Consider the following 25,739-nt stretch of genomic DNA (forward strand, 5'->3'; position numbering starts at 1 on the left):
GAGAGAGAGCGCGAGAGAGAGAGCGCGAGAGAAGAGAGCGCGAGAGAGAGAGAGCGCGAGGCGGAGAGGGCGCGCGCGAGGCGGAGAGGGCTGCGCGCGAGGCGGAGAGGGCGCGCGCGAGGCGGAGAGGGGCGCGCGCGAGGCGGAGAGGGCGCGCGCGAGGCGGAGAGGGCGCGCGCGAGGCGGAGAGGGGCGCGCGCGAGGCGGAGAGGGTCGCGCGCGAGGCGGAGAGGGCTGCGCGCGAGGCGGAGAGGGCGCGCGCGAGGCGGAGAGGGCGCGCGCGAGGCGGAGAGGCGCGCGCGAGGCGGGAGAGGGCGCGCGCGAGGCGGAGAGGGCGCGCGCGAGGCGGAGAGGGCGCGCGCGAGGCGGAGAGGGCGCGCGGCGAGGCGGAGAGGGCGCGCGCGAGGCGGGAGAGGGCGCGCGCGAGGCGGAGAGGGCGCGCGCGAGGCGGAGAGGGCGCGCGCGAGGCGGAGAGGGCGCGCGCGAGGCGGAGAGGTGCGCGCGCGAGGCGGAGAGGGCGCGCGCGAGGCGGAGAGGGCGCGCGCGAGGCGGGAGAGGGCGCGCGCGAGAGGAGGAGAGGGCGCGCGCGAGGCGGAGAGGGGCGCGCGCGAGGCGGAGAGGGCGCGCGCGAGGCGGAGAGGGCGCGCGCGAGGCGGAGAGGGCGCGCGCGAGGCGGAGAGGGCGGCGCGCGAGGCGGAGAGGGCGCGCGCGCGAGGCGGAGAGGGCTGCGCGCGAGGCGGAGAGGGCGCGGCGCGCGAGGGCGGAGAGGGGCGCGCGCGAGGCGGAGAGGGCGCGCGCGAGGCCGGAGAGAGGGCGCGCGCGAGGCGGAGAGAGGGGCGCGCGCGAGGCGGAGAGAGGGCGCGCGCGAGGCGGAGAGAGGGCGCGCGCGAGGCGGAGAGAGGGCTGCGCGCGAGACGGAGAGAGGGCGCGCGCGAGACGGAGAGAGCGCGCGCGAGACGGAGAGAGCGCGGCGCGAGACGGAGAGAGCGCGCGCGAGACGGAGAGAGCGCGCGCGAGACAGAGAGAGCGCGCGCGAGACAGAGAGAGCGCGCGCGAGACAGAGAGAGAGCGCGCGAGACAGAGAGAGAGCGCGCGAGACAGAGAGAGAGAGCGCGAGACAGAGAGAGAGAGCGCGCGCGAGACAGAGAGAGAGAGCGCGCGCGAGACAGAGAGAGAGAGAGCGCGCGAGACAGAGAGAGAGAGAGAGAGAGAGCGCGCGAGACAGAGAGAGAGAGAGAGAGAGAGAGAGAGCGCGCGAGACAGAGAGAGCGCGAGACAGAGAGAGAGAGCGCGAGACAGAGAGAGAGAGCGCGAGACAGAGAGAGAGAACGCGAGACAGAGAGAGAGAGCGCGAGACAGAGAGAGAGAGCGCGAGACAGAGAGAGAGAGCGCGAGACAGAGAGAGAGAGCGCGAGACAGAGAGAGAGCGCGAGACAGAGAGAGAGAGCGCGAGACAGAGAGAGAGCGCGCGAGACAGAGAGAGAGCGCGCGAGACAGAGAGAGAGAGAGCGCGCGAGACAGAGAGAGAGAGAGGAGAGCGCGCGAGACAGAGAGAGAGAGAGAGCGCGCGAGACAGAGAGAGAGAGAGAGCGCGCGAGACAGAGAGAGAGAGAGCGCGCGAGACAGAGAGAGAGAGAGAGCGCGCGAGACAGAGAGAGAGAGAGCGCGCGAGACAGAGAGAGAGAGAGAGCGCGGCGAGACAGAGAGAGAGAGAGCGCGCGAGACAGAGAGAGAGAGCGCGCGCGCGAGACAGAGAGAGAGAGAGCGCGCGCGAGACAGAGAGAGAGAGAGCGCGCGCGAGACAGAGAGAGCGCGCGCGCGAGACAGAGAGAGAGCGCGCGCGCGAGACAGAGAGAGAGAGCGCGCGAGACAGAGAGAGAGAGCGCGCGAGACAGAGAGAGAGAGCGCGCGAGACAGAGAGAGAGAGCGCGCGAGACAGAGAGAGAGAGCGCGCGAGACAGAGAGAGAGAGGCGCGCGAGACAGAGAGAGAGAGCGCGCGAGACAGAGAGAGAGAGCGCGCGAGACAGAGAGAGAGAGCGCGCGAGACAGAGAGAGAGAGCGCGCGAGACAGAGAGAGAGAGCGCGCGAGACAGAGAGAGAGAGCGCGCGAGACAGAGAGAGAGAGCGCGCGAGACAGAGAGAGAGAGCGCGCGAGACAGAGAGAGAGAGCGCGCGAGACAGAGAGAGAGAGCGCGCGAGACAGAGAGAGAGAGCGCGCGAGACAGAGAGAGAGAGCGCGCGAGACAGAGAGAGAGAGCGCGCGAGACAGAGAGAGAGAGCGCGCGAGACAGAGAGAGAGAGCGCGCGAGACAGAGAGAGAGAGCGCGCGAGACAGAGAGAGAGAGCGCGCGAGACAGAGAGAGAGAGCGCGAGACAGAGAGAGAGAACGCGAGACAGAGAGAGAGAGCGCGAGACAGAGAGAGAGAGCGCGAGACAGAGAGAGAGAGCGCGAGACAGAGAGAGAGAGCGCGAGACAGAGAGAGCGCGAGACAGAGAGAGAGAGCGCGAGACAGAGAGAGAGAGCGCGAGACAGAGAGAGAGAGCGCGAGACAGAGAGAGAGAGCGCGAGACAGAGAGAGAGCGCGCGAGACAGAGAGAGAGAGAGCGCGCGAGACAGAGAGAGAGAGAGAGCGCGCGAGACAGAGAGAGAGAGAGAGCGCGCGAGACAGAGAGAGAGAGAGAGCGCGCGAGACAGAGAGAGAGAGAGAGCGCTGGCGAGACAGAGAGAGAGAGAGCGCGCGAGACAGAGAGAGAGAGAGAGCGCGCGAGACAGAGAGAGAGAGAGAGAGCGCGCGAGACAGAGAGAGAGAGAGAGCGCGCGAGACAGAGAGAGAGAGAGAGCGCGCGAGACAGAGAGAGAGAGCGCGCGCGCGAGACAGAGAGAGAGAGAGAGCGCGCGAGACAGAGAGAGAGAGCGCGCGAGACAGAGAGAGAGAGCGCGCGCGCGAGACAGAGAGAGAGAGCGCGCGCGCGAGACAGAGAGAGAGAGCTGCGCGCGCGAGACAGAGAGAGAGAGCGCGCGCGCGAGACAGAGAGAGAGAGCGCGCGCGCGAGACAGAGAGAGAGCGCGCGCGCGAGACAGAGAGAGAGAGCGCGCGAGACAGAGAGAGAGAGCGCGCGAGACAGAGAGAGAGAGAGCGCGCGAGACAGAGAGAGAGAGCGCGCGAGACAGAGAGAGAGAGCGCGCGAGACAGAGAGAGAGAGCGCGCGAGACAGAGAGAGAGAGCGCGCGAGACAGAGAGAGAGAGCGCGCGAGACAGAGAGAGAGAGCGCGCGAGACAGAGAGAGAGAGCGCGCGAGACAGAGAGAGAGAGCGCGCGAGACAGAGAGAGAGAGCGCGCGAGACAGAGAGAGAGAGCGCGCGAGACAGAGAGAGAGAGCGCGCGAGACAGAGAGAGAGAGCGCGCGAGACAGAGAGAGAGAGCGCGCGAGACAGAGAGAGAGAGCGCGCGAGACAGAGAGAGAGAGCGCGCGAGACAGAGAGAGAGAGCGCGCGAGACAGAGAGAGAGAGCGCGCGAGACAGAGAGAGGAGAGCGCGCGAGACAGAGAGAGAGAGCGCGCGAGACAGAGAGAGAGAGCGCGCGAGACAGAGAGAGAGAGCGCGCGAGACAGAGAGAGAGAGCGCGCGAGACAGAGAGAGAGAGCGCGCGAGACAGAGAGAGAGAGCGCGCGAGACAGAGAGAGAGAGCGCGCGAGACAGAGAGAGAGAGCGCGCGAGACAGAGAGAGAGAGCGCGCGAGACAGAGAGAGAGAGCGCGCGAGACAGAGAGAGAGAGCGCGCGAGACAGAGAGAGAGAGCGCGCGAGAGAGAGAGAGAGAGAGCGCGCGAGACAGAGAGAGAGAGCGCGCGAGACAGAGAGAGAGAGCGCGCGAGACAGAGAGAGAGAGCGCGCGAGACAGAGAGAGAGAGCAGCGCGCGAGACAGAGAGAGAGCGCGCGAGACAGAGAGAGAGAGCGCGCGAGACAGAGAGAGAGAGAGAGCGCGCGAGACAGAGAGAGAGAGAGAGCGCGCGAGACAGAGAGAGAGAGAGAGCGCGCGAGACAGAGAGAGAGAGAGCGCGCGAGACAGAGAGAGAGAGCGCGCGAGACAGAGAGAGCGCCCCGAGACAGAGAGAGAGAGCGCGCGATACAGAGAGAGAGAGCGCGCGATACAGAGAGAGAGAGCGCGCGAGACAGAGAGAGAGAGCGCGCGAGACAGAGAGAGAGAGCGTGCGAGACAGAGAGAGAGAGCGCGCGAGACAGAGAGAGAGAGCGCGCCGAGACAGAGCGCGAGACAGAGCGAGAGAGCGCGCGAGACAGAGAGAGAGACAAAGACAGAGAGTGAGAGACAAAGACAGAGTGAGAGAGATAAAGACAGAGTGAGAGAGATAAAGACAGAGTGAGAGAGATAAAGACAGAGTGAGAGAGATAAAGACAGAGTGAGAGAGATAAAGACAGAGTGAGAGAGAGAGAGAGAGAGACAGAGAGTGAGACAGAGAGACACAGAGAGAGACAGACAGACAGAAAGAGAGAGGCAAAGATAGAGAGAGTCAAGGGACAGAGAGAGAACGGGTGAAGCCATGGGTGAATGAGCCACCACGAGCGGTGTGAAAGTGTGCCTTAACAGCTATTGGTGCAAGGAGAGGGTCCTGAAATGAGCCAAGAAAATAGGGAGGTGCAGCGGGAAGGAAGCTGCACCCGAATGTACAAAGATACCATGGCAGAGTGGAAAAGAGGCATGCGTCCTTCAGTGGGCGAAGTCCAGTGCTGTATAAGAGCAGTGTGCGTTTTCGTGTGGTGTACCCTGTGAGGGTGAGTCTCACACAATTCCAGAAATCATTTTTGTGTCGGTTGAGGGAGGCAGAGGCTTTTGTTACATCACAAGGACTTGGACTGAGCTGAGGGGGTTTGCACAGGACTTTATATGGTGGGATGGGATTGTTGGGGGACATTGTAATGTTTTTCCTTTTCATGTACAGATATGGTTAATTGAAATCTATGATTTGGTATGGAGGGAGTGTGTTTTGGGGAGTGGAGGGGTCAGAGGACGATGGGGATACAGATTAAGGTAGGAGTCAGAGCAATACGCGGCCAAATGGAGGATGGGGATGTTCAAGAGTTCGGGTTTCAGTTATTCTTGGGAGCAGGTGATTTGTGGTTCTTTTCTTTGACTCATCTGATTGGGGTGGGGGGGGGGGGGGGGGGGGGGGGGGGGGTGGAAAGGAAATATCTCACTAGCAGGCAGAGGTTTGCTAGTGAGCGGGAGTGAGGTGGGGAGAGGTCTATGGACCTGTTTAGGCATGTTTTGATGAGCCTAGGTGACAATGGGGGTAGGTAGGTGGGCGAGAGCGAGAAGAAAAGACCCCAATTAGATTGGTCACCTGGAATCTAGTGAAGCAAGGAGATTAAGCCAATATGGTGCATTTGCGGGAGACCCACCTGTGGGTGGGGGACCAGATTAGACTTCTGAAGGGTTGGGTGAGCCAGGTGTCCCACTCGGGCCGAGGGGGTGGGAGAAGAGGGAGGCTGTGGCAGATTAAGGAGGTAGGTACGTAATAGTTACTGGGATGTTGGAAGCCATGTGTTGGTAAAAGTGTACACTCCAAACTCAGACAATGCATGCTCTCGTCTGGTAGATGTGGCATTGGAGAAGAGGCCGGTTCAGCGACAGGCACGGAGGTTGGATGTGGGGCTATTGGCAGACCTGAGATTTTGCCAAGGATATCAAGGGTGATCATGAGTATGGGGCTTAATAAGAATGGGGAGGTTTCATTCTCGGTTCTATGGTAGACCTTGAAGACAGTGGCGAGAGGAGAGATAATCTCACATGCGGCGCAGATAGATCAACAAAACAAAGAACAAAGAAAAGTACAGCATAGGAACAGGCCCTTCGGCCCTCCAAGCCCGTGCTGCCCAACTAAACTACAATCTTCTGCACTTCCTGGGTCCGTATCCCTCTATTCCCATCCTATTCATGTATTTGTCAAGATGCTCCTTAAATGTCACTATCGTCCCTGCTTCCACCACCTCCTCCGGCAGCGAGTTCCAGGCACCCATAGGAAGGCAAGGGAGGAATGCCAAAGGTTGGTAGATGAGATCTTGGAGGTAGATATTTGAGTGATCCCACACCAGAGCTCCTGGCCAGTTGGAAGAAACTGCAGATGCAGTTTGATTTACTGTCTACAGATAAGGCAGTGCGCCAGTTATGGCGCTCAAGGGGAAGAATGTACAAATATGGGGACAAGGCCAGTTGTCTCTTGGTTTGTTGAGGTGGCAGGCGGCCTCCCTAGGGATTATTCAGGTTTGACACTTGGGTGGCATGTTGGTGTCCACACCAGGAAAAGTCAATGGGGCGTTTGAAGCGTTCTATAAGAACCTTTATAGGTCGGAGCCACCTGGGGAGGGGCTAGGTATGGTGGAGTTTTTGGAAGGTGGAGGAGGAAGAGTGGGAAGGGTTGGAAGAGCTTTTGGGTGTGGAGAAGGTCCTGACAGCTATTGGGTGAATGCAGACTGGTAAGGTTCCAGGGCCTGGCGGGTTCCGGCGGAACTTTATGAAACGTTTTCAGGACAGTCGGTCCGTTACAGGTGGATAGAGATATCTGAGGACTTTATAACACGGGGTTCCCTGCCCGAGACATTGATACAAGCGTCCATTTTGCTTCTTTTAAAAAGAATCAGGACCCGGTGGAGTGCAGGTCGGTATGATTTCCTATTAAATGTGATATTAGCCAAGGTATTAGCACTGAGGGTGGAGCAACGTCTCCCTCAAGTTATCGGGGAGGTTCAGGCGGGTTTCAATAAGGGTGGGCAATCGTCGTCTAATGTGCGCCGGTTGTTAAATGTGGTGTTGCCCCCGGAGGGGATGGAGCAAGAGGTCATTGTTGCCAGGATGCCGAGAAGGCTTTCGATAGGATAGAATGGGGGTATGTGTTTGCAGTGTTGGAAAAGTTTGGGATGGGGCCTAAATTTTTGTCGTGGGTACAATTGTTGTACAAAGCATCTATGGCCAGAGTCTGCACAAATAAATGCTCGGGGAATTTTCAGTTGAACAGGGCAACGAGACAGGGGTGTCCTATATCCTCCTTCTGGTTTGCGTTGGTGATAAAACCTTTGGCTATTGCCCCGAGGGCTTCAGATAGGTGGAGGGGGATAATGGAAATACAGGGGTGGAGTGAAGCATAGGGTGTCCCTGTACGGGACAGACCCGATCCCCCCCCCCCCATGGGTGATATAATGGTGCTGCTGAGGTGCTTTGGCTCTCTCTCAGGATACAAATTGAGCCTGGAGAAAGTGAATATTTCCCAGTTACTCTCCCGGGATGGGGTCAATCTGGAAGTGTTGCCACGTCACTTAGCAGGTTAGCATTTCGGGTATCTGGGGGTTCACGTTGCTCGGGATTGGGCCTGGCTCCAAGTTTAACTATACGAGCTTGGTGGGAAGAGTCAGGGCCGATTTGCAGAGGTGGGATAGTCTCCCCCTGTCCTTGGTGAGCAGGATTCAGTCGGTCAAGATGAATATTTTGCAAGATTTTTGTTCCTGTTCCAGTGTTTGCTTGTTTTTCTTCCAAAGTCCATTTTTGGGGGAGTCAAAAAATTGATTTTGTCCGGTCAAAGTGGCGAGGATTCAAAGGACAGTCAGAGGGTTTGGCATTTGACTCGTTCAGATACCTGCAAGTCCGCAACTTTATGAAACGGATCGTTCGACAGGGCCTGTGGCGCCGCCAGCCTCATTGATGGAGAGGGTTCTTTTCCTCGCAGGGGAGTACCGTGGGTATCAATGGAAGGATTATGTCTGAAGACGCAGTATCGGTGAAGGGGTTAAGGCCAAGTGGGAGGAGGAGTTGGGGCTGGTGTCAGAGAATGGGGTGTGGAATGATGCCTTGTGGAGGGTGAACTCTACCTCCTCGTGTGAGAGGCCTGGCTCAATACAGCTTAAAGCAGTGTATCGGGCTCATCTGACAGGTCTAGGATGAGTACGTTTTTGGCAGGAGTGGAGGACAAGCGAGTGTGTTTATGCAAGCGGTCTGGCTAACCATGTGAGCCTGTTCTGGTTGTGTTCTCAGCCAGGGGGGGGTTCTGGGTCTCCTTCTTTAACACCATGTCGGCGATTCTGAAAATTGAGCTGGAACCCTGTCCCTTAGTGGCCATATTTGGGGTATCAGACTTGCTGGAGCTGTAGACAGGTGCAAGGGCAGATGTCGTGGCCTCGCTGATTGCTTGGAGGTGAGTGCCGATGGGATGGAGGTCAGCTTCTCCACCCAGTGCCTCAGTGTGGCTGGGAGATCGGATGGAGTTCCTATACCTCGAGAAAGTCAAGTACATTTGAGGGGGGCAATTGAGATGTTCTACCAAAGGTGGCAGCCATTTATTATGTATTTCAAAGAGCTGGTCACCTTTAGTTGCTAAAGGAAGGGGAGAGGTTGCTTTGGGAGAGGTTATGTATAAAATGGAAAATGTTTGAATAAAATATTTTTTAAAAGATACAGGGACTCTCGGATGAACGATGCCTGGATTTATAGAACTTAATTAATGTATCACGTTTAACACCTTCCAGCCAGAGTTCCAATAATGCCATCTGCTAAATGTGCTTAAATAAAAACATTTTCAAAGAAACTGATGAAACAAATGGTGTTGTACAATATGGAAGCTATATGGTGGGAGGGAAGAAATTGTAATTCTTTATTTTTTTGTAATAATGTTATTAAAATCTGGGTTACAATGCATACAGACTGTCAGAGCAGTGATTGAGGTGTCATTAAAATGAGGTAACCATTGATTTGCAGGTGAAGTGTTCTGCTAATAGATCTCAAGAATCATTTACTTGTTTACAGATAACTAATGGAATATTGAAATGAAATGAAAATCGCTTATTGTCACGAGTAGGCTTCAATTAAGTTACTGTGAAAAGCCCCTAGTTGCCACATTCCGGCTCCTTGTTTAGGTTGAATGACCCCTAGGGTGTTGATAAATTATATGGGGAATTGTATTTGGTCCTGGCTTAACAAGTCAAGGGACATCTTCCAAGAGGAATGCCTTATACTTTGCGTGCAGAGGATGTAGTTAATGGGAGGAGCCAGGTATGTCTGAATCAGGTGGTCAGAGACTGAACGGTTTCTGATCCTGATCTCTCTCCATGTTCGGCACACAGAAAAGCAAGCAAAATCCTGGTTGTTACATTTATTCATGAGTGGTATTTAATATAAGTTGGTTTGTATTAATTGCAATATAGTTGCGGGTTTAAGTTAAATTTCTGCATTTATTTAAGAACGGTTGTAATTGTTAACTGTAAAGCTATTTCTCTGTTGCTAATGTGGTTAATTTTGTGATTAAAGTTCATTTAAATATAAAATATACCTATTGGTCAATGTTATCACTCCTGTGGTGCACTAACATCAGTTCTACAGACTGAAAATAGCTCTTTTCCACAATCCTAACAATAGTTTCCCAGAAAGATTGCACCTTTGGCTTTTCCATGTAGCTGTAGTCCGAGACTCAGAAAGCTTTGTACTAGCATAGCATCTTTCACAAGTTCAGGGGTTCCCAAAGCAGTTTACAACTAAATCAACTAGTGTTTTCTGATGTGTAGTGTAGCCATCTGGGATGGCCACTTCCCGATTACAAAATGGACACTTTGCAAAGATTGCAGGGAAAATGGACAATGCTGAGAAAAAAAGCAGGTTCAGAGCCGGTCTGTATATTGGAGCCGCAGCTCCCAGACAAGACCAAAACTGTAGGCCCATTAGCATACTAATGGCCCATCCCCGGGAACAAAAGAGTAACATTTGAGTAACCGACACTAAGGCAGACACCCCGGCGCCAGAGGAGACTGAAACAAAGCAGGCCAACGGCCACCTAGGACACACCCAGCCATCAGGGCACCCACCCCTTTATTGGATGAAATCAATAGGAATGATCAAGAAACGGCCCAATTGATTGGGGCCAAGTTCAAGGCCCGCCCAAAAGTGCGCGAAGCCCCTTTGGGTATAAGGCGGCGGCCCCGAGAGAATCGCTCTCTCAGACTTGGCTCTCACAGCGGAGAGACCCGTCCACCAGCTGCACCAGAAGCAAGTAAGTCCAAGGTCAGCGCTCGCTACCAGATGGACGACCTTAGCTGTTTCCTCTTCACCAGTTCGACCCCAGCAGCCTCAGATCCGAACAACGGCCATTGTTCCTCTGACTGAGAGGGCGCCCGAAGCTAAGTATAGGCTTTAGCAGTAGTGATAGTTTAGTCTGTAGTAGATGTTAGTGTGTGTGTAAATAAATAGTATTGACTTTGAACTAACTAACTGGCGTATTGGCTCTTTGATCAGTATTCGGTTTGAACCTTGTGGCGGCATCGCAAGATACCTGGCGACTCTAGAGCAAATGTAATTAGAATTAAGGAAGGCGACCATATTGACCGCCATATTCAGAGCCAACCAAAGAGAGCAACAGTAGTCCATGGTGTAATGTAGGAAAAAGCAGTTGATTTGCACACAGCAAGCTCCCACCAAGAGCAGTCAATAATAACCCATAGAAAAAGTGATGTTGTCTGAGGGGTGTTTGAAGGTGTCAGCCAAATATTATCTTGCTAATATTGTTTTGCTCAGGTTCAAATTCTCCTGCCAAAGAAAAGCTTTGCACACATGCTTTTTTTGCACATACACGGCTCCGTTCTGGGGGATTGCATGCATATTCTCAATACATTTAGGTATGCTTTGGGTTAAGTTTCAAAACATAAATTTTGCAGCATAGAAACAGGCCCAACAAATCCCTGCCAGAGTTTAAAAGAACATTAGAACTAGGAGCAAGTATTCAGCCTCTGGAGCCTACTCAGCCATTCAATATCATGGCTGATCTCTTCCTGCCCATAGCCCACTAAATTTAAAAACCCATCTATCTCCTCAAATTTGTTGTGTTCTGGCATCCACTACAATCTAGGGTAGAGAATTCCACAGATTCACGACCCTTTGAGTGAAGTATTTCCTCTTCACCTGCCACCACTTTGGTTCTCTTGTTCTAGAATGTCCAACAAGTGGAAACATCCACTATGCCTACCCTGTCAACCCCTTTTAGTATATATGCCTCAATTAGATCGCATCTCAATCTTATATAGGCTTAAACTGGTCAATCTCTCTTCAGAAGACAAGTCCTTCATCCCTGGAATCAATCTGATGAACCTTCTTTGGACCACCTCTAATGCATTTATGTCCTTCCATAAGTAAAGATGAAGTTGCCATTGTCCCAGATGACCATAGGCTGCTTTCCCCTTTGTGGGGGAGAGCTGACTGGTGGTGATTTAACCGGAGGATCACCACACCTCAGGCAAGGGGCAAGGTAGAGAAGGCGGGGCCTTCATGAAGAACCTCCGCCTGTACGGAAATTAAACCCACGTTGCTGGCCTTGCTCTGCATCATGAATCAGTTGTCTAGCCAAGTGAGTTAAACCAGTCTGGGGGACCAAAATTGTGAGCAGTATTCCAGATGTGGTCTCACCAATGCCCTACATAATTCGTCACATGAGCCACAAAAACTCAATTGTTGACCGTCACCCTAGTGTCCTAACCGGATTTGGAGCTATTTACACATGATGATCACATAAATTACATATGGCTGCTATGCTTCCCACATCATCACTGACTAAACTTCAAAGTACTTTTATCAGCTGCAGAGCTCTTGGGGAAGCACTAAGGCGGTGAAAGAGGCTTCAAATGTAAACGCAATTTCTTCCTTTACAAAACACAATTTGCTTTCCCCAAGCCAAAATGTCTGGTGATTAATAAATGAACAGGAATCTTGGGAATTGCAATAAAACAGGTAAGTGGACATTTAAAGAAAACACAACATTTTGTAACTAACACATGGCAATACTTCTGATTCAGCATTTCAATGCAGAAATTCTGCTCAGGTTCAGAAAAAAGTTCCAGCTGCATTAAAACAGTTTACGAGACACACTTGGTTAAATTACTACCATATAAATTTCTTGAAGGGCTCACTTCCCGTAACCAGCAGATAGAACATTCTGGAGCCATTACATATTTCAGTGCAAATCTGTCCTTCCATCATTTTTTATTAGCTACAAAATCAAAGAGGAGAGCCAGCAGATAAAGACAGAAACTCTGACACGATCAAAGCACTAAAAAGCAGGGGCAGGCAAAGAAAAGGAGTCTGTGTACCATCTAAGCAGAAAACTGCAGATTGGAATGTAAAAATACAAGACAGCTATTGAATGCTTCCTTTGAAATTTACATTTGAAGTACCTGACATAAAATGAAGAGCCGATTCACATCCCTTGGCTGTACCAACAATTGATTTTATCCAGGTAAGTAATTGCGGTGATGGAACTGGTCACAATACCTCAAAGAGGGACAAAAAGAGCATCTGCTCTTGCAAACTTTGCATGGCCAGATTGGGCTCACCTGTAATGCCACTGTCAAAAGGCCTGTGACATCCAGCTTCAAAGTTCAGACATGTCATAGAAGTTATCTGCACCTGTCAAAAGCCACCTAACCATCCTAATCCCTTTTCCCAGCATTTGGTCCATAGTGCTGTGTGCCTTGGTGTCACAAGTGCTCCTCGAAATACTTCCTAAATGTTATGGGGGTCTCTGCCTCCACCACCCTTTCAGGCAGCGAGTTCCAGACTCCCACCACCCTCTGGGTGAAAAAGATTTTCCTCACATTCCCTCTAAACCTCCTGCCCCTCACCTTAAATCTATGCCAGGCGGCATGGTGGCACAATGGTTAGCACTGCTAACATCACGGTGCTGAGGACCCGGGTTTAATCCTGGCTCTGGGCCACTATCCATGTGGAATTTGTACATTCTCCCAGTGTTTGCATAGGTTTCGCCCCCACAACCCAAAGATGTGCAGGTTAGGTGGATTGGCCACGCTAAATTGTCCCTTAATTGGAAAAAATGAATTGGGTACTCTAAATTTTTTTTTTTTTTTTTTTAAAGAAAAAAAAATAGTTTCCCTTGGTGGAGAATTTTAGAACCAGGGGACATGAAGTGGCAGAAAGCATAGAGGGGGCATGAGGAAAAATGTTTTTACGCGGAGGGTAGTTGTTGCCTGGAATACACTGGCCAAGTTGGTGGTGGAGGCAGTGACCCGAAGCTCTTTTAAAAAGTACCTGCATCTGCACCTCAAGTGCTGTAAACTACACGGCTATGGGCTGGATTTGTTACTGTCACGTGTACCGAGGTACAGCGAAAAGGACTTTTCTGGACCGGGTGTGGGAAGGTGGGATTAGAAAGGGCACCTGGATATACTCAGTGACATGGACGAGATGGGCCGAATGGCCCCCTTCTGTGCTGTAACTTTTCTCTGTTTCTAATGTGATTCAGGAACTGCACTCAATACTCTAGCTGTGGCCTGATCACATTTAATAAAGTCCCAGTATAACCTCCCTGTTCCTAAACTCTCTGCCTCGGCTAATAAAGGCAAGTACACCATATGCCTTCTTAACCACTTTATCCACCTGCCCTGCTACCTTAAGGGACCGGTTTACATGCATATCAAGGGTCCTCTGTTCCTCGGTGCTTCCTAGGGTCTCGCCATTTACCATGTATTCCCTTGCTATTTTTGTCCTGCCCAATTCATCACCTCTCACTTATCCGGGTTGAATTCCATTTGCCACTGATCAGCCCATCTGACCAGCCTGTCTATATCCTCCTGTAATTGAAGGCTATCCGCCTCACTATTTACCACTCCACTAATTTTGGTACCATCTACAAACTTACTGATCAACCCCCACCCAGTAAATCATTTAATATAAACTACAAACAGCAAGGACCCTAACACTGATCCCTGGCTTCCATGGGAAGAACACCCCTCGACCATCATCCTCTGCTTCCTGCCACTCGGCCAATCCTGGATCCAATTTGCCAAACTTCCTTGGATCCCATGGGCCTGTGGGACTTGATGAAAAACCTTGCTGAAGTCCAAGTAGACTACATCAAGTGTGTTCTACTCATCTTTACACCTGGACACCACTTTGAAAAATTCATTCAAGTTGGTCAGGCATGACCTCCCTTTAACAAAACTATGCAGTCTGTTTTTGATTAATCCCGGCCTCTCCAAAAGCAGATTAATTGTGTCTCAGAATTGCTTCCAATAGTTTCCCCACCACTGTGGTTCGACTCACTGGCCTGTAGTTTCCTGGTTTATCCCTAATTCCCTTCTGGAATAATGGTACCACATTGGCGATCCTCCAGTCCTCCGGCACCTCTCCTGTGGCCAGAGAGGAATTGGAAATTATTGCCAGCACCCTCATTTCCTCTCTTGCCTCCTTGAACAGCCTGGGATACATTTCATCTGGCCCTGGAGATTGAACTGTTTTAAGCCTGACACACCACTCAGAACCTTCTCTATGTTAATTTCTTTAATTTTATCACAGTCCTTCTCCCCGATTTCTATTCCCACATCGTCTCTCTCACTAGTGAACACCGACACAAAGTATTTAGAACCCTACCTAAATCCTCCAGCTCCACACAGAAATTACCACTGTGGTCCTTAATGGGCTTGAATCTTTCCCTGGTAACCTGAATGTAGTTGTAAAGCAACTTTGGATTTTCTTTTATTTTACCTGCAGTATCCTTTCACGTCCCCTTTTTTCTCTCCTAATTTGCTTTTTAAAGTTCCCTCTTGCACATTCTATACCCCTCTCGGGCTTCTGCTGTTTTGAGCCCCCAGTATCTCCAATAAAACTCCCTTTTTCTCCTGACCCAATGCTGTATCATCCCTCTATATCCAGGGTTCACTAGATTTTTGGTCACACCCTTTTCTTCACTCTCCCTGCTTCTTGAAGGATGGATTGCACCTAAACTGCGAGTGCTGGATAGTTTTGTCCCTCTGAGATGAGGAAGGAATGGTAAGGTGAAGGATGCTTGGATGACAAGAGAAGTGGAGCTTCTAGTCAAGAGGAAGGAGGAAGCTTACGCAAGGTTGAGGAAGCAAGGATCTGGCACGGCTCTAGGCAGTTACAAGGTAGCCAGGAAGGACCTCAAAAATGGACTGAGGAGAGCTAGAAGGCGGTATGAAAAAGCCCTGGCGGGAACGATTAGGGAAAACCCCAAGGCGTTCTACACTTATGTGAGAAATAAGAGGATGATCAGAGTGAGAGTAGGGCCGATTAGAGATAGTGGAGGGAACTTGCGCCTAGAGTCTAAGGAAGTTGGGGAGGCCCTAAATGAATATTTTGCTTCAGTATTCACTAGAGAGAGGGACCTTGTTGCTCATGAGAACAGTGTGAACCAGGTTAATAGACTCAAACAGGTTGATATTAAGGAGGAGGATGTGCTGGAAATTTTGAAAAGCATCAGGATAGTTAAGTCCCCTGGGCCTGACGGGATATACTCGAGGTTACTACGGGAAGCGAGGAAGGAGATGCTGCGCCATTGGCGATGATCTTTGCATTCTCACTCTCCACTGGAGTAGTACCGGATGATTGGAGGGAGGCTAATGTTGTTCCCCTGTTTAAGAAAGGGAATAGGGAAATCCCTGGGAATTACAGACCCATCAGTCTTGCGTCTGTGGTGAGCAAAATATTGGAAAAGATTCTGAGAGATATGATTTATGATTATTTAGAAAAACATAATTTGATTAAAGATGGTCAGCATGGCTTTGTGACGGGCAGGTCATGCCTCACAAGCCTCATTGAATTATTTGAGGATGTGACGAGACACATTGAAGAAGTTCGGGCAGTGGATGTGGTGTATATGGATTTCAGTAAGGCATTTGATAAGGTTCCTCATGGTAGGCTCATTCAGAAAGTTAGGGGCATGGGATACAGGGAAATTTGGCTGTCTGGATACAGAATTGGCTGGCCGAAAGAAGACAGCGAGTGGTAGTGGATGGAAAGTATTTCGCCTGGAGATTGGTGACCAGTGGTGTCCCGCAAGGATCTGTTATGGGACTCTGCTCTTTGTGGTTTTTATAAATGACTTGGATGAGGAAGTGGAAGGGTGGGTTAGTAGATTTGCCGATGACACAAAGGTTGGGGGAGTTGTAGATAGTGTTGAAGGTTGTTGCAGGTTACAACAGGATATTGACAGGATGCAGAGCTGGGCTGAGAAGTGGCAGATGGAGTACAATCTTGATAAGTGTGAAATGATGCATTTTGGAAGGTCGAATTTGAATGCTGAATACAGGGTTAAAGGCAGGATTCTTGGAAGTGGAAGAACAGAGGGATCTTGGGGTCCACGTACATAGATCCCTCAAAGTTGCAACCCAGGTTGATAGGGTTGTTAGGAAGGCATATGGTGTGTTGGCTTTCATTAACAGGGGGATTGAGTTTAAGAGCCGCGAGGTTTTGCTGCAGTTTTATAAAACCCTAGTCAGACCACACTTGGAATATTGTGTCCCGTTCTCGTCGCCTCATTATAGGAAGAATGTGGATGCTTTGGAGAGGGTGCAGAGGAGATTTACTAGGATGCTGCCTGGACTGGAGGGCATGTCTTATGAAGAAAGGTTGAGGGAGCTAGGGCTTTTCTCACTGGAGTGAAGAAGGCAGAGAGGTGACTTGATAGAGGTGTACAAGGTGATGAGAGGCATGGATAGAGTGGATAGCCAGAGACTTTTCCCCAAGGTGGAAATGGCTGTCACGAGGGGACATAATATTAAGGTGATTGGAGGAACGTATAGGGGAGATATCAGAGGTAGGTTCTTTACACAAGAGTGGTGGGTGTGTGGAATGCACTGCCACCAGAGGTGGTGGAGTCAGAGTCATTAGGGACATTTAAGCGACTCTTAGACAAGCACATGGACAGCAGTAAATTGAAGGGGTGTAGGTTAGGTTGATTTTCGATTAGGATAAATGGTTGGCTCAACATCGTGGGCTGAAGGGCCTGTACTGTGCTATGTTCTTGAATGATGTTCTGTCACAGATTTACCTAAAAGTGTCTGCGCCCAATTCACTCTGGCCAAAAAATACCCAGCCTATTACAATTGGCCTTCCCCTAGTTTAGAACTTTGATTTCAGGCCCATCCTTGTGTTTTTCCATAAATGTCTTGAATTGTTTTGTTACTTAAAATGAAGTCCAAGACCCTCTCTTGTAGGACCTTCTACATACGGACTTAGAAAGCTCGCTTGGACGAATGCCCTGATGGAGTAGCAATGGAACTATTGCTAGAACCTGGAACAAGGCCCCCAGAGAGAGAGAGAGGGGGGGTGGGGGATTCAACACCATTTTAAAGACCAATGAGAGATGGGCAATAACTGCCAGCGTTGCTAGCAACATCAATACCAAACATTTGTGAACAACGTACGATTTCCAAAAGGTTGACAGAACAAAATGCACCGTGTTGGCTTGCAAGGATTATAACACTATATTGCTTGATGCCAATCATTTAACAGCCCTCAGGCTACAACATGCACTAACTGATGAGTTGTGTTTCGCATGGTGTCTAGAAGCGGTATCCCAATACAATTCAAATAATAATCACTTATTGTCACTAGTAGGCTTCAATGAAGTTACTGTGAAAAGCCCCTCGTCGCCACATTCCAGCACCTGTTCGGGGAGGCCGGTGCGGGCTGCTGGCGTTGTTCTGCATTACAAGCCAGCTGTTTAGCCCACTGTGCTAAACCAGCCCCTGGTATCAATAACGTATCAATAATGTTTTTTTAAAAAATTCATTTACGGAGCGTGGGCTTCGCTGGCTAGGACAGCATTTATTTTCCATCCCTAGTCGCACTGGAGGTGGTGAGCTGAGCCGCTTTAATCAGAGGTGTACATATAACCACAGTGCTGCTTGGGAGGGATTTTCATATTTTTGACCCAGTAACAAGTGAAGGAATGGTGATATATTCACAAGTAGGATTGTGAATGACTTGGATGGAAACCTCCAGGTGGTGGTGTTCCCAAATATTTTCTGCTCTGGTCCGGCTAGATGGTAGGGGTGGTTTAGCAGTGGGCTAAATAGCTGGCTTGCAATGCAGAACAATGCCAGCAGTGAGAGTTCAATTCCCATACCGGCCTCCCTGAACAGGCGCCGGAATGTGGCGACTAGGGGCTTTTCACAGTAACTTCATTGAAGTCTACTCGTGACAATAAGCGATTATTATTATATTAGTGGTCGTGGGTTTGGAAGGTACTGCATAACGAACCTTGATGAGTTCCAGCAGTGCACTTGTAGATGGTTCACACGGCTACCACCGTCCTGTCAGTGGTGGAGGGATTGAATGTGTGTGGAAGGAGTAGCAATCAAGCGGGCTGCTTTGTTCAGGATGGTGTCGAGGTTTTTGAGAGTTACTGGAGCTGCACTCATTCAGGCAAATGGAGAGTATTCCATTATACTCCTGACTTGTGTTTTGTAGATGGTGGACAGGGTTTGGAGAGTCAGGAGACTAGTTAGTCACCGCATAGTTCCTAGCCTCTCGGACCTGCCCTTGTAGTTGCAGTATTTATATGGCGATTCCAGTTAGTTTCTGGCCAATGGCAACTCACAGGATGTTGATGGTGGGGGATTCAGCAATGGCAATGTCTTTGAGTGTCAATGGACAATGGTCAGATCTTCTCTTGTTGGAGACGGTCATTGTCTGGCACTTGTGTGGTGTGAATGTTACTTGCCACTGTTAGCCCAAGCCTGGCTGTTTTCTAAATGCAGCAAAACATGATAACTGCTTCAGTTCCCGAGTCGTGAATGGTGTTGAACATTGTGCAGTCATCAGCGATCATCCCCACCTCTAACCTTACGATGGAAGGAAAGTTATTGATGAAGCAGATGGTTGGGCCCAGGACACTACCCCTGGAGAATTCCTGCAGTGATGTCCTGGAGCTAAGATGATTGACCTTCAATCACCACAACCATTTTCCTTTAGGCCAGGTATGACTCCAACAAGCAGAGCTCCCCTCCCCCACCGATACCCATTGACTCCAGTTTAGCGAGGGCTCCTTAAGGCCATATTTGGTCAAATGCTGCCTTGATGTCAAGGGCAGTCACTCTCACCTCTAGCATACAGCTCTTTTGTCCATGTTTGAGCCAAGGCTGTAATGATGTCAGAGGCCAAGTAACGCTGGCAGAACCAAAACGGAGTGTAAGCAGGTCATTGCCAATTAAGTGCCGCTTGATAGCACTGACCCCCATCACTTTACTGATGATAGAGTAGACTGATGGGCAGGAATGGGCTGGGTTGAATTTGTCCTGTTTCTGGTGTATAGGACATACAAGGGCAAAATTTCACATTTGAGTAGACGCCAGTGTTGTACTGGAACAGCTGGGTTCAGGATGCAGCGAGTTCTGGGGTACAGGCCCTCAGTCCTATTACTGGAATATTGTCAGAGCCCAGTCTTTGCAGTATCTAGTGCCTTACGCAGTTTCTTGATATCACGTGGAATGAAATGTATTGGCTGAAGAATGGCATGTGATGCTGGGAACCCAAGGAGGCCAAGATGGACCATCCATTTCGGCACTTCTGGTTGAAGATTGTTGCAAAGTTTCAGCTTTTGCTCTGACGTGCTCAGCTCCTTCATCAATGAGGATGGGGATATTTGTGGATTTAGGTGAATCAGAGCTTTGCTCATATGGTGTATGAAAGTCTGATGCAATTTCCACTTAATGAAAATCCCAATCCAGGGAGCCTCCTGTTAGACCGCATGATGGCTCTGGAGCTGCGGATGGACTCACTTTGGAGCATCTGCGATGCTGAGGAGGTCGTGGATAGCACGTTCAGTGAGTTGGTCACACCGCAGATTAGGATTGGTAAGGGAGACCGGGAATGGGTGACCAAAAGGCAGAGAAAGAGCAGGAAGGCAGTGCAGGTGTCCCCTGCGGTCATCTCCCTCCAAAACAGGTATACTGTTTTGGATACTGGTGGGGGAGATGACTCACCAGGGGAAGGCAGTAGTAGCCAGGCTCATGGCACCGTGGCTGGCTCTGCTGCACAAAAGGACGGGAAAAGGACTGGCAGGGCTATAGTCATAAGGGACTCAATCGTAAGGGGAGTAGACAGGCGTTTCTGTGGTCATAAACAAGACTCCCGAATGGTATGTTGCCTCCCGGGTGCACGGGTCAGGGATGTCTCCGATCGGCTGCAAGACATACTGAAGTGGGAGGGTGAACAGCCAGTTGTCGTGGTGCATATAGGCACCAACGATATAGGTAAAAACAGGATGAGGTCCTACAATCAGAATTTAGGGAGTTCGGAGACAAGTTAAAAAGTAGGACCTCAAAGGTAGTAATCTCAGGATTGCTACCAGTGCCACAAGACAGTCAGAGTAGAAATTCAAGAATAGTCAGAATGAATACGTGGCTTGAGAGATGGTGCAGGAGGGAGGGGTTCAGATTTTTGGGACATTGGAACCGGTTCTGGGTGCGGGGGGACCATTACAAATCGGATGGTCTACACCTGGGCAGGACTGGAACCAATGTCCTAGGGGTGCTTTTGCTAACACTGTTGGGGAGGTTTTAAACTAATGTGGCAGGGGATGGGAACCAGATTAGGAAGTTAGAGGTCAGTAAAGAGGCAGCAACTAAAGCCAGTAAGGTACTAGATAATAAACTCAATGTGACTAAGGGGAAGAGTAGACAGGGAAGAGATGATGAACGCAAAGGGACAGGTGGTCTGAGGTGCATTTGTTTCAATGCGAGAAGTGTAGCAGGTAAGGCAGGTGAACTTAGGGCTTTGATTAGTACCTGGGAATATGTTGTTATTGGTATTACGGAGACTTGGTTGAGGGAAGGGCAAGACTGGCAACTAAATATCCAAGGGTATAAATGCTTCAGGAGGGATGGAGAGGGAGGTAAAAGGGGTGGAGGAGTTGCATTACTGGTCAGAGATGATATCACAGCTATGATTAAGGGGGGCACGATGGAGGATTCGAGCACTGAGGCAATATGGGTAGAGCTAAGAAATAGGAATTGTTGGGACTTTACTACAGGCCTCCAAAAGCGAGCGTGAAACAGAGGTACAAATATGTAGACAGATTATAGAAAAATGTAGGAGCAATAGGGTGGTCGTGATGGGAGATTTTAACTTCCCCAACATTGAATGGGACTCCTGTAGTGTTGGAGGCGTAGATGGAGCAGAATTTGTAAGGAGCATCCAGGAGAGTTTTTTTTAAGAGCAGTATGTAAATAATCCAACTTGGGAAGGGGCCAGACTAGACCTGGTATTGGGGAATGATCCCGGCCAGGTGGTTAAAGTTTCAGTCGGTGATTACTTTGGGAATAGCGATCAAAATTCCGTAAGTTTTAGAATACTCATGGGCAAAGACGAGAGTGGTCCTAAAGGAAGAGTGCCAAATTGGGGAAAGGCCAAGTATAACAAATTTCAGCAGGAGCTAGGGATTGTGGATTGGGAGCAGCTGTTTAAGGGTAAATCCACACTTGAAATGTGGGAGTCTTTTAAGGAAAGGTTGATTAGAGTGCGGGACAGACATGTCCATGTGTAAATGAGGGATAGAAATGGCAAGATTAGGGAACCATGGATGCCGGTGGAATTGAGAGACTAGCTAAGATGAAAAAGGAAGCTTACATAAGATCTAGGCGACTTAAAACTGATGAAGCTTTGGAGGAATATCGGGACAGTACGACAAATCTCAAACACGCAATAAAGAGGGCTAAAAGGGGTCATGAAATATCTTTGGCTAACAGGGTTAAGGAAAATCCCAAAGCCTTTTATTCATATATAAGGAGCGAGAGGGTAACTAGAGAAAGGATTGGCCCACTCAAAGACAGAAGAGGGAATTTATGCGTGGAGTCAGAGGAAATGGGAGAGATTCTTAATGAGTACTTTGCATCGGTATTCACCAAGGAGAGGGACATGACAGATGTTGAGACAAGGGATGGATGGTTAAATACTCTAGGTCAAGTCGGCATAAGGAAGCGGGAAGTTTTGGGTATTCTAAAAGGCATTAATGTGGACAAGTCCCCAGATCCGGATGGGTTCTATCCCAGGTTACTGAGGGAAGTGAGGGACGAAATAGCTGGGGCCTTAACAGATATCTTTGCAGCATCCTTGAGCATGGGTGAGGTCCCGGAGGACTGGAGAATTGCTAATGTTGCCCCTTTGCTTAAGAAGGGTAGCAGGGATAATCCAGGGAATTATAGACCTGTGAGCTTAACGTCAGTGGTAGGCAAACTGTTGGAGAAGATACTGAGGGATAGGATCTATTCACATTTGGAAGAAAATAGACTTATTAGTGATAGGCAGCATGGTTTTGTGAAGGGAAGGTCATGTCTTACAAACCTAATAGAATTCTTGGAGGAAGTGACAAAGTTAATTGATGAGGGAAGGGCTGTAGGTGTCATATACATGGACTTCAGTAAGGCGTTTGATAAAGCTTCCCATGGCAGGTTGATGGAGAAAGGGAAGTCGTATGGGGTTCAGGATGTACTAGCTAGATGGATAAAGAACTGGCTGGGCAACAGGAGACAGAGTAGTGGTGGAAGGGAGTGTCTCAAAATGGAGAAAGGTGACTAGTGGTGTTCCACAGGGATCCGTGCTCGGGCCACTGTTGTTTGTGATATACATAAATGATCTGGACGAAGGTATAGGTGGTCTGATTAGCAAGTTTGCAGATGATACTAAGATTGGTGGAGTTGCAGATAGCGAGGAGGACTGACAGAGAATACAGCAAAATATAGATAGATTGGAGAGTTGGGCAGAGAAATGGCAGATGGAGTTCAATCCAGGCAAATTGCGAAGTAATGCATTTTGGAAGATCTAATTCAAGAGCAGACTATACGGTCAATGGAAGAGTCCTGGGGAAAATTGATGTACAGAGAGATCTGGGAGTTCAGGTCCATTGTACCCTGAAGGTGGCAACGCAGGTCGATCGAGTGGTCAAGAAGGCATACAGCATGCTTGCCTTCATCGGATGGGGTATTGAGTACAAAAGTCGGCAGGTCATGTTACAGTTGTATAGGACTTTGGTTAGGCCACATTTGGAATACTGCGTGCAGTTCTGGTCACCACATTACCAGAAGGATGTGGATGTTTTAGAGAGGGTGCAGAGGAGGTTCACCAGGATGTTGCCTGGTATGGAGGGTGCTAGCCAGGAAGAAAGGTTGAGTAGATTAGGATTATTTTCGTTGGAAAGACGGAGGTTGAGGGGGGACCTGATTGAGGTCTACAAAATTATGAGAGGTATGGACAGGGTGGATAGTAACAAGCTTTTTCCAAGAGTGGGGGTGTCAATTACATGGGGTCACGATTTCAAGGTGAGAGGGGGAAAGTTTAAGGGCGATGTGTGTGGAAAGTTTTTTTACGCAGAGGGCGGTGGGTGCCTGGAACGCCTTGCCAGCGGAGGTGGTAGAGGCGGGCACGATAGCATCATTTAAGATGCATCTAGACAGATATATGAATGGGTGGGGAACAGAGGGAAGTAGATCCTTGGAAAATAGAAGACAGGTTTAGAAAAGACCCCTGCTGGGTCGGAGAATCGGCAGGGGGCGGCGTGAATCCCGCCCCCGCCGGCCACTGAATTCTCTGGCACGGGAGATTTGGCGATGGCGGGAATAGCGCCGCGCCAGTCGGCGGCACCCCCCCCCCACAACCCGGCGATTCTCCGGCCCACGATGGGCCGAAGTCCCGCTGCTTCTATGCCGGTCCCGCCGGCGTAGATTGAATCAGGTCCTTTACCGGCAGGACCTGGCGGCGCAGGTGGTGTCCGGGGTCCTGGGGTGCGCGCGGAACGATCTGGCCCCGGGGGGTGCCCCCACGGTGGCCTGGCCCGCGATCGGGCGCCACCGATCCGCGGGCGGGCCTGTGACGTGGGTGCACTCTTTCCTACGCGCCATCAGCCTCCGCGATGGCCGACGCGTAGGTGAACCCCCCCCCACCCCCGCGCAGGGATTACGTCAGCAGCCGCCGACGCTCCCGCGCATGCGCAGACCCGCGCCGTCTGGCGAAGTTCCTCCAGCCCGGCCGGCTGGCCAAAGGCCTTCCACGCCAGCCGGCGGGGCGCCAACCACTCCAGGGCAGGCCCTAGCCCCTAAAGGTGCGGAATCCCCCGCACCTTTGGGTCGGCCCGGTGCCGGAGTGGTTCACGCCACTCCGTCCCACTGGGACCCTCCGCACTGCCGGGTAGGGGAGAATCCCGCCCCATATATCCCATTGCGTAATAAGTTTTCTCACTGATTCCAGTCATGCTGGAAATAAATTATATGCCATTAAAGCCTTTGATCTTCTCATTCAAAGACAAGTTATACATGGCATATCAGTGTTTGTAATGTTCCTGCTAAGCTGCACTAGTTTGCGGCCATACAGGAGCTTTGTAGGTACTGCGTAGACTTGTTTCTGGATAAATCCCATACTCAAACAAAAGTAGGTCAAGGAAAGGAACTTCTGGGATTTAAAAAAAAGAATGTGATAGTGGGAAAACACTGCAGGACTTGACATTGTGGAGTTACTATATTAAATGAAAACTTGTTCACTGAGAGATAGCCCTCAACTTTACAATGTTCAAGACACAAATGACTGACAGCATTTTGAATTTACGATGCCACACCAGCGTGTTCATACGTGCGCATCAACATTCTGTGCCATCCATTGGGCAAGTCAAACCATCTTCATTATATTGGAAAAGTGAGTTTTCTGTGAAATCTTGTTTGCACAACTCTCACGATTTAAATGCATTTATATGCTCATGCTGTATTTAATACATGCTCAGACTCAAGGCTAAACAGGCAACTGCTCAAATTGCTTCATTATATTTCTCACACTAATTGAGGAACTTATGCCAAGGTGTGCAGGCATCAGTCACCTCAGTGATTTGACAGTGTAAGAGTGGAGAGCATTTAACACCGCCATGCACCCCACGAGGGATTTCTGTCCTTTTGTTCAGGAACCAACCCCTCATTTACACCATTTGTCCCCTGGGAAAACTGGTTCCTGTAAAAGGAACACTCCAAATTTGATTGACATTGGTGATCAGAGGGAAAGGGGGTTGGTTATGAAGAGATAATAAAAAACAGCTCAGAGGTACTTACAGTTTACAGATATCTGTGAAATTCACAAACGACGTCTTCTTGGTTCCTACTCTGACCACCTGCGGCGGTTTCATAACAAACTTGCGCTTCTCGCCTGCCACCATATCAGGATTTTTTTCCCTCATTATATTAAATACACGAGTCAGCAACTAAAGAAGAAATGAAACAATTCATATTCAAACAATTAGTATGTCCTGACTTGTGGACATAAACGTGCAAGATAGATCAACAATTGGCCAGAAATGCAAAGCCTACAGGAGAACCAACAAGCAAGGACTGAATACAAAAAAAGGACTCTGGGATGTCCCACTTCATAAATGGAAGTTTCTTTTGTACATGGGTTAGAGAGCTGTAGATTTTAATTTCTCTAGCTCTTGACCCATCTTCGTTGCAGGGAATTTAAAAACATTTTACAGGCCGATCTCCTGTGGCAAAGCAGCACGCGTAGCCGAGACTAAGTGTTGCCTTGAGGGGAGGGGAGCAAAGCGAGCACGATAGGTACGACTGACAATGGTAAAATGATTAAAACCGGGGATGCTCAAGAGGCCAGAATTTGAACACACACAACTAGTACAGTTGCAGGGTTGGAGGAATTTTACAGAATGGGAAGGCGATTGCTTGACTGGAGCCAATTGCTGCAACTGCCACATCAAAAGTTTACATAAAACTTATAAATATGGATGTGAGAATCAGGATTGGAATAACCTGACAGAAAATGTGTTGAGATATATACATTCTTGCATATTACTGTAAATTGAGGAACTGCCTACCGAAACACCAAGAAAAGCTGTGTAAAGAAACATTTTAATCAATTCAATTACGGCAGTGTATTCCACCTACAGTGCACTC

At 50.1% G+C, this 25,739-nt stretch overlaps 1 protein-coding gene across 1 annotated transcript in view; it reads right to left on the reverse strand.

Moving 5' to 3' along the window:
• Window positions 1-25,739, reverse strand: part of eif2s2 (eukaryotic translation initiation factor 2, subunit 2 beta) — an 80,886-nt gene that overhangs the window by 16,984 nt on the left and 38,163 nt on the right. The window contains exon 6 of the mRNA XM_072515291.1: window positions 24,891-25,039. Within this exon, the coding sequence (XP_072371392.1) occupies window positions 24,891-25,039 (149 nt within the window). The remainder of the gene's footprint in view (window positions 1-24,890; window positions 25,040-25,739) is intronic.

This window comes from Scyliorhinus torazame, chromosome 8 (assembly GCF_047496885.1).
Source record: "Scyliorhinus torazame isolate Kashiwa2021f chromosome 8, sScyTor2.1, whole genome shotgun sequence".
Classification (NCBI taxonomy): domain Eukaryota; kingdom Metazoa; phylum Chordata; class Chondrichthyes; order Carcharhiniformes; family Scyliorhinidae; genus Scyliorhinus; species Scyliorhinus torazame.